The sequence below is a fragment of the Triticum urartu genome, chromosome 5 (genome assembly GCF_003073215.2).
Source record: "Triticum urartu cultivar G1812 chromosome 5, Tu2.1, whole genome shotgun sequence".
NCBI classification, from domain to species: domain Eukaryota; kingdom Viridiplantae; phylum Streptophyta; class Magnoliopsida; order Poales; family Poaceae; genus Triticum; species Triticum urartu.
Window position 1 is genome coordinate 229,155,455 of NC_053026.1, and position 9,176 is coordinate 229,164,630.

A 9,176-nucleotide genomic window follows, 5' to 3' on the forward strand; every position below is an offset into this window, starting at 1 on the left:
CTAGTTTACATCATATAAGTTTCCGATCTACAATTCTAGTTTACTATTTATTTTGCAATCTTTACTTTTCAATCTATACAACAAAAATACCAAAAATATTTATCTTATTATCTCTATCAGATCTCACTTTCGTAAGTGACCATGAGGGGATTGACAACCCATTTATCACGTTGGTTGCGAGGTTCTTGTTTGTTGTGCAGGTACTAGGTGACTTGCGTGTAGTCTCCTACTCGATTGATACCTTGGTTCTCAAAAACTGAGGGAAATACTTATGCTACTTTGCTACATTACCATTTCCTCTTCAAGGGAAAACCAACGCATGCTCAAGAGGTAGCAAGAAGGATTTCTGGCGCCATTGCCGGGGAGATCTACGCCATGTCAAGACATACCAAGTACCCATCACAAACTCTTATCCCTCACATTACATTATTTCCCATTGGCCTCTCGTTTTCCTCTCCACCACTTCACCCTTGCCGTTTTATTTGCCTCTTTTCCGTTTGTCCTTTTTCCATTCATCTCTTTTCGCTTGCCTCTTGTGTGATTGTTTGTTGGATTGATTGTTTGTCACGATGGCTCAAGATAATACTAAATTATGTGACTTTTCCAATACAAAAAACAATGATTTTATTAGCACTCCAATTGCTCCTCTTACCGATGCTGAATCTTGTGAAATTAATACTACTTTGTTGAATCTTGTCATGAAAGATCAATTTGCCGGCCTTCCTAGTGAAGATGCTGCTACCCAAATAAATAGCTTTGTTGATTTATGTGATATGCAAAATAAGAAAGATGTGGATAATGATATTATTAAATTGAAGCTATTTTCGTTTTCACTTAGAGATCGTGCTAAAACTTGGTTCTCTTCTTTGCCTAAAAATCGTATTGATTCATGGAATAAGTGCAAAGATGCTTTTATCTCTATGTATTTCCCTCCCGCTAAGATCATCTCCCTTAGAAATGATATTATGAACTTTAAGCAACTTGATCATGAGCATGTTGCACAATCATGGGAGAGGATGAAATTAATGATGCGTATTTTCCCTACACATGGTTTGAATTTATGGATGATTATACATAATTTTTATGCTGGATTGAATTTTGCTTCTAGAAATATTTTAGATTTGGCCGTGGGAGGCACTTTTATGGAAATCACTTTAGGAGAAGCTACTAAACTCCTAGATAATATTATGGTTAATTATTCTCAATGGCACACCGAAAGATCTACTAATAAAAAAGTTCATGTGATAGAAGAGATTAATGTTTTGAGTGGAAACACTACACCACGGTGGAGCTTAGGTGACACAATTCTGTGGGCAAAGGTCTACTGATGTCCACAAAATAACTGTTGGCGTATCTTTTAAGTTATGTCTTCACATCATGTGTCGGCGAAGATAAATCAATGTGGACACAGTAAGTGTCAGCAACCACAAAGCCACAATGTATCAGTCGGCGTTTTCCTAACCACACATCATGTGTCGGCACATGTGTGGCGATTGACAGTTTATCTGTTGGCGTAGATATGCACTTAGCGACATCAAATGTGTCGGCATATGTAGGGTGTATGTGCATGGATTAAGTGTTGGCGTAGGTTGACACGTGTCAATCAACCGGAGGTTACAAACTTGGCGCGAGGAGGCGAAATTTTTGGCGTGCCCGTGCAAAATATCCCCAAATCTAGCCAGCTCCTACCTCAATAAAAAACGCAACTCCATAACCCTACCCGTGCCTGCCGCCGCCGCCCTCACGGTCGATCCACCATCATCGCCGTTCTCGTGCTCCACCCCGATGCCCCAGCCGCTGTCCTTGCGTCCTCGCACTCCACCCCGTAGCCCCAGCCGCCGTCGTGCTCCACCCCGTCGCCCACCCACCATCTAGCTCCACCCCGTTGCCCAGCAGCCGTCGAGCTCCACCCCATCTCCCAGCCGGCGTCGAGCTCCACCCCGACGCCTAGCCGCCGTCGAGCACCACACCAACGCCCAGCCGCCGTCGAGTGCCACCCCGACGCCCAGCCGCCGTGGAGCTCTAGCCCGACGCCTGGCCTCCCCTGGGCTCTAGCCCTACATCGAATGCGCCGTCCTAGCGTCCCCCACATCTAGCCGGCGCTCACCCCCAACTTCCAGCCACCTCAGAACGTCCTAGGCGTCGTCGGTCTTCGACCTGCGACCTGCGCCTCTCCCAAAGCAAGCCGCCGTTGCTTACGATTTCTGCACAAGATTCATCCCCATCCATACTCTGTTCCATGAGGTAAGCATTAGCTCCTCTTGTGATTTCGTTCTATATACTATTGTCTGCTTGTTTATTACTGAACATGAACCGTATGTAGTTGTTTCTGTTGCTTGAATAATGATAGTTTGATATTTCTATTGTTGCTTGAACAATGAATGTAGCGTCACTGATGCAAAGCTAACACTGCAGGACTGGCCAAATACAGATTAGTTGGAAAATTTGATATTAAGGGTGCATCATGGACAAAACATGGTTGTCTCAGCCTAGGTACATCAAATTTGCTTTTCTCCAACTCATAAGCGCTATAATTATGTCATGAACTGTTCTGATATCCAAAAAAATTACATGTAGGCACACAATTGAGTATGTACAGGGGGTAGACAAGTTTATAGAGTTTGATTTTATTAATTCAACAAATAGAAACAAAATCTTGTGTCCTTGCAAGATGTGTTTGAACTCTAAATGGAGAGTAGCAACTGAAGTACGTGACGATTTGATATGTACGGGTTTCATGGAGGGGTATCATACATGGTTGTTTCATGGAGAATCTAGCCACTCTTGCCCAAATATTGAGGGGGTAGAAGCAGAGACTTCATCGGCAGATAATGAATTAGCTGATTTCTTGCGAGACATAGCTTGTGGACTAGATGATGGGGGGTGTTGGAAGAGAACAATGAGGACAGTAACAACCCCCATGTTGATGCTGATACCAAGGCTTATTTGAAGATGGTTGATGATGACAACACAGAGCTATACCCTGGGTGTAAAAACTTCTTAAAATTGTGTTTTGTTGTCAAATTGCCCCACATCAAACTTCTTGGGCGATGGAGTGACAAAAGTTTTGACATGGTGCTTGAGTTACTTAGCGATGCATTCCCCAAAGGTTCAGTACTTCCCAAAAAATTCAATGAAGCTAAGAAAATAGTTAAATCTATTGGGCTTGGGTATGTAAATATTCATGGGTGTGAAAATGATTTTGTACTATTCAAAAATGGATTTGATAAGGATAATCAGTGTCCAAAGTGTAAAACTTCAAGGTGGAAATCAGAAAAGAAGAGTCCTGATGGGAAAAGGGTACATAGGGTTCCTAAAAAGGTTCTTCGCTATTTTCCTATTAAAAAAAGGCTTCAAAGGTATTTTGTGTCCTCTAAAACTGCAACTGACATGAGGTGGCATGATGAACAACGTACCAAAGATGGTCTAATTAGGTGCCCAGCGGATGCTATTTTCTGGAAGGATTTTGATTCCAAACATCCACTAATTGGTAATGACAGTCGCAATTTTAGGTTGGCTGCAACAATAGATGGCTTTAATCCATTTAGGATGACAAGGAGTACCTACAGTATCTGGCCAGTCTTTTTGATTCCATACAACCTTCCTCCTTGGATGTGCATGAAGCGGCCTAATTTCATCCTTTCTTTGCTCATTCCAGGCCCTAAGGCACCTGGTGGCGATATGGATGTCTACCTTGAGCCTTTAGTAGACAATCTAGTAGATATGTACTACCATGGTGTAAAGACATTTGATGCTTCTAAGTCTAAAATATTTGATCTTCATGCTGCCATCCTTTGCACCATACATGACTTTCCAGGTCTAAAATATTTGATCTTCATGCTGCCATCCTTTGCACCATCCTTTGTCCGGAGTGCCATTCACTCACTTGTTCTCTACAATTAAAGAAGGGCAGCAAATATTGTTATATGGGACATCGTAGATTCTTATTATCCAACCATAAGTTTAGGTCAGATGAAAAGTTATTTGATGGCAAGTCAGAGCATAGGACTACGCCTATACCTCTTACCGGTGAGGAAATTGATGATTTGACAGCAAATCTTGAAACATCCTTTGGAAAAGATCCAACTGCTAGGAAAACATCAAAGAGAAAACGCAAAGAAGGCGAAATGCCTCCCCTTTATAAAAGAAGATCTGTGTGGTTTAAGTCGCCCTATTGGAAAGATCTGATGTTGCGTCATAATTTTGATGTTATGCATATAGAAAAAATGTATGTGATAACATAGTTAACACAATTCTGGGCCTTGAGGGAAAATCAAAGGATAACGCAAATTCTCGCCTAGACATCCAAGCTTTGGGTATTATGGGGCACCTTCATCCTGTTGAAGTAGAAGAGGGTAAATTGTCTATACCTCCAGCACAATATACTTTGACACCTGAGCAGATGAAACATTTTCTCCAAGTCCTGATGGGAGTCAAGTTTCCACAAGGCTTTGCAGCTGATATACGATGTTATATCCATGTTGCTGAGAAGAAGATTTTTGGACTTAAGAGCCATGATAATCACATTCTATTGCAACACCTACTTCCTCTTGCGATTCGAAAAATACTGCCAACAAGAGTATGTGCTGCATTGACTCGTGTTAGTAACTTCTTCAAGAAGATTTGCTCACCTGTTATCCGCATCATTGATATGCAAATCCTAGAGGCTGAAATAGCTGAGACCTTAACCATACATGAAACTATATTCCTGCCAAGTTTTTTTGATGTCATGGTCCACTTGATGGTGCATCTGCCTGCCCAAGTTAGAATTGGTGGTCCAGTACACTTCCGAAACATGTGGTCGGTAGAAACACTACTAGGAAAAAGGCTATAGATGATATGGCCACTAATGGCGCACCAGACATGTGGTGCACCACTACTATATAGCAGTGGCGCACCATGTGTTGGTGCGCCATTAATGTGATAGACACTAATGGCGCACCTGCCACACAGTGCGCCACTACTATATTTTTTTTGCAAAACTACTAATGGCGCACCACAAGCACCCCCCGCACCCTCCCCCGCTCCACAGCCACCGAGCACCCCCCGTACCCTCCCCCACCGCCAACGACCCCCCCCTCCCCCGCACCCTCCCCTGCCGCCGATGACCCCCCGCACCCTCCCCCGCTCCACCGCCGACGACCCACCGCACCCTCCCCCGCTCCACCGCCGCCGACGACCCCCGCACCCTCCCCGCTCCACCGCCGCCGACGACACCCCCGCACCCTCCCCCGCTCCACCGCCGCCGACGCACCCACCGCACCCTCCCCCGCTCCACCGCCGCCGAACCCCCGCACCCTCCCCCGCTCCACGCCCGACACCCACCACCCTCCACCGCTCCACCGCCGCCAAGCACCCCCGCACCCTCCCCCGCTCCCCCCCCGAGACACCCCCGCACCCTCCCCCGCTCCACCGCCGCCGAGACACCCCCGCACCCTCCCCCGCTCCACCGCCGCCGACGACCCCCGCACCCTCCCCCGCTCCACCGCCGCCGACGACCCACCGCACCCTCCCCCGCTCCACCGCCGCCGATGACCCCCTACACCCTCCCTTGCTCCACCGCCGCCGACGACCCCCCACACCCTCCCCCGCTCCACCGTCACAAATGAATGCAACTAAAAATCCAAAAAAAACAAATTTGATTAAATTTTCAAATAACAAATTTGATGATATTTTCAAATAACAAATTTGATGATATTTTTTATATTCATAAATATTTTCAAATAAGAAATTTGATGATATATTTAAAAAATTTATTACTGTTTTTATAAAAAAATTATTACTGTTTCATATTCATATTTATTTTGTAAAAAATTATTAGATGCAACAAAAAATAATAATTAAAAAAATTACTTATGGCGCACCGCTGGCTGGTGCGCCATTGCTATCTAATTTTTTTTACTAATGGCGCACTGCTAAGGGGTGCGCCATTGCTATCCAAAAAAAAGATTACTAATGGCGCACCTCTAGGTGATGCGCCATTGCTATCCAAAAATAATAATTTCTAATGGCGCACCGCTAGGGGGTGCACCATTGCTAAGCCTCCCCACACTAAAATCCCCAATCCCATTTCAATTCTTCCCCTTTCTGACCCACTGCGCCGCTGCCGCCCACGCGCCCCCGTGCTCGGAGTCCCCGGCCGTGCTCGCTGCCCCCGCCGCACCCGACCACCACCGCCCCAACACCCCGGCGCCTCGATGCCCGTCGCCCCCCCACCCCCGACACCTCCGACCCCCACCAGACCGCCACCGCCGCCTTCCTCCTCCCCCACCCCCAACCCAGCCCAGCCGCCGCCTTCCTCCTCCCCCACCCCCAAATCCAGCCCCGCCGCCGACGACTCCGCCTGCAGCCGGCTCCCTGCACCATCTCCTCCTCCACCGACAACCCCGAGTTCAGGGCCGTGCCCACCATCTCCTCTGCCTCCGGACGCCGCCCCCTCCCCCGTCGTGCAGAGCATCCAGGCGAGACGCTGACGCCCCCCTCTTCACCGCCCTCCTCGACGATGCCCCCCTCTTCAACGCCGGCCGCTGTTGACCTTCCTCTGCCTCATCATCGGACGGTGAGCTCCTCCGCTATGCAAATTTGTCAATTGAAGCGCTTGAATGATGTTAGCTTAGCATTTGATGATAAATGTGATGTTCTTTCTGTCAGTGTGAAACTCGATGGATAGGGTGTAAGATTTAATCAGTACGTCTAGTCTATTAGGAAGGGGGTGCAAAGTTGCAAGCTCAGGAGTTTGAAAAATGACCCTAATTGGTCTGATGTAAATTTTCTGCTACACTAGAGCATAATATAATATGCTGCTGACTATATTCTGTTTGGCGTCCTTATTCTTCAGTGACATAGCTTAAAAGTTATCTGCCTTGTATCAAATGAAGGTTGTTCAATATCTTGAAATAAGCAAACATGCCTTGTGTCAAACCATATTTTAAATCTGCAAGCTTGATTTTTCTTGTAATCAAACCATCCCTGAAAGTCTGTCTATGTTGTCTGGTTGAATTGTGTGGTGAATGAGACTAGTTGTTATTGTTGTTGTGGTTATGTTTGTAGCAGCAGAGAAGTAATAGCAGAGGAGAGGAGCATATTGATGCATGTGCTGATTGGTCATTTTTTATATGATGATGTGGAGGAGTATCTTATTTGGCATGACTAGTAATTAATTCGTAGTAACTGATAGTGTGATACCCATCATGCAGACATGCTTTAGGCAGGCTTGGTAGATTTGTCAAGGCAGGCTTGATATGCATGCATGCATTCTTTGCTTGTTTATATTCATTCTTGTAAACTGAACATGCTCATCTATCTCACTATCTATCTACCTGCTTTAGTATCTATGTATGCATTGTATTTTTATTTCCTTTGGAAAGTAAAGTTAATGTGAAAGGAAGAGAGAAAAAGAAAGGGAGGAAGGAAGACAGATGCTTCAGTCAGTCTAAGCCCAGCTTAATTTGAGTGACAATCACCTGCCTGGCTGGCTGGCATGATCATCTTTTACAGAAAACAATTTTCAGCAAAGGTCATGTCTCCGACCATCGTGTCGTGATGATTTTGCAGGTACCCCGAGAGGCCCTTGAGTTTGCTGGAATGTCGATTAACTTCCGTTCCGGCAAATTCGGGTACACCATTTGTCCTATTTTCAGCAAAGGTCATGCTGAAATTTTTCGTGAATTTTAGCATGACTTTGCTAAAAATAGGACATATGGGGTAGTTGCGACTAATGCATGGGCCGGGGTATCTTAGTACTTAATTAAGTAGGATCAACTGCCTCTTGTGTTATACATATAGAAGTGTGATATGAACTCATAGTTATTACTAATGTCAGTTGCTCATCATCGATAAACCCTAATCTGGTAGGATGACCTACTAAAAAAGCCCATACCACATATTCTATTTGGATGGCCCTGCTAACCCTTGACCATAAATACTTGAGATGGATGTAGCAGGCTTAAAGAAAGAAATGTTTTTAGGCCAACTCCACCAGGCTTGGCTGAAAATGCACAAGTGTGCATGACTAACAATATTCTATTGTAAAGCTAAACAAGAAAGAGGAACCACTCATCCTAACCATTTGCTCTCAAAATTACCACTTAACTTCTTACTACTGAAAATTTTAGACCATCTCCATCCACCAATAGCTCAAACCAGTTCGAAGGGCGTGTTTTCACCACACTATGGATTATCTTATTGGACCCAACGCAAGAGATGATGTAGTTTTGAATTATGAACATAGGATATGTCGTCATCGAATGACAAAAGTCTCCTGGGGGAGTGCGGCTGGTGCCACGATGATCGAGGTCTGTGCGACATGCCTCATCTGGACGATGATCGGCGCTTCAGCATTAAGCTCGAGGAGACCTTCGAAGTTGAAACGGTACACAACGACGACAAGTGTTATTTTCATAATTAAGCATGACTTCAACTATTTCAACGTGTAATTTTCATCTTTTACAATTCGAGTATAGCTTATCCCATGCCATGCAAGACGCTATGTCTTGGAGAGGATGGATTTTGAAGACCATGAAAATTCTGAAACAAAGAAAATTCATCTAAGGACTCATCATGATGTGGATTTTGAAATAAATCTGTATAATTCTGGGAGCATAACCCATTTTGGTTGCAAAAATTGGGAAGCATTTTGCAAGATGTATGGTTTTAATGAGGGTATGCTTGTCACCATGGATCTTGGTGATCCTAAAATCGAGCAAGACAATATGGACATTTGGGTCCTTGTTGATATGCCTCCAATTCTACCGCTATGTGAGTTTCTCAAACATAGTTATTAGCTAATTTATATTTTTTATTTCAAAATAGTTGACAGCTTATTTCCATTGACAACTTATTTTCATTGTTCAAAGAATGTATGGGAGATGGTAGACAAAACCCACTACACTGATGGCTCCGAATTAACTTAGAAGGAGAAAAATCATCTGGTCGGATTTTGTACTGACATTGAGAATTACAATATCTACAATCAAACTCCTCAAAATTATGGTCAATACGTGCCACTAGTGCCTGTGTTCAACTACGGTAACTACCATGGAGATACACTGGTAAGATTTTTTACTATTACGACATCCGTGCATCTTTTGCATACTTCTAAAACTAGTACATCATTGCTAACTATGAAGTTATTACTATGTTTTTCAACAGATAATCCTAGAGAATTGTGTGCCTCA

The 9,176-nt window shown here is 44.5% G+C and overlaps 1 protein-coding gene across 1 annotated transcript; it reads left to right on the plus strand.

The window, feature by feature from the left end:
* The first annotated feature begins 1,673 nt into the window (after positions 1 to 1,673).
* LOC125555843 lies at positions 1,674 to 4,892 on the plus strand. The gene is made up of 3 exons (XM_048718670.1): positions 1,674 to 2,244; positions 2,416 to 2,493; positions 2,578 to 4,892. The coding sequence occupies exon 3, from the start codon at positions 2,953 to 2,955 to the stop codon at positions 3,901 to 3,903; it is 951 nt and encodes a 316-aa protein (XP_048574627.1). The 5' UTR covers positions 1,674 to 2,244; positions 2,416 to 2,493; positions 2,578 to 2,952; the 3' UTR covers positions 3,904 to 4,892.
* The last annotated feature ends 4,284 nt before the right edge of the window (positions 4,893 to 9,176 follow it).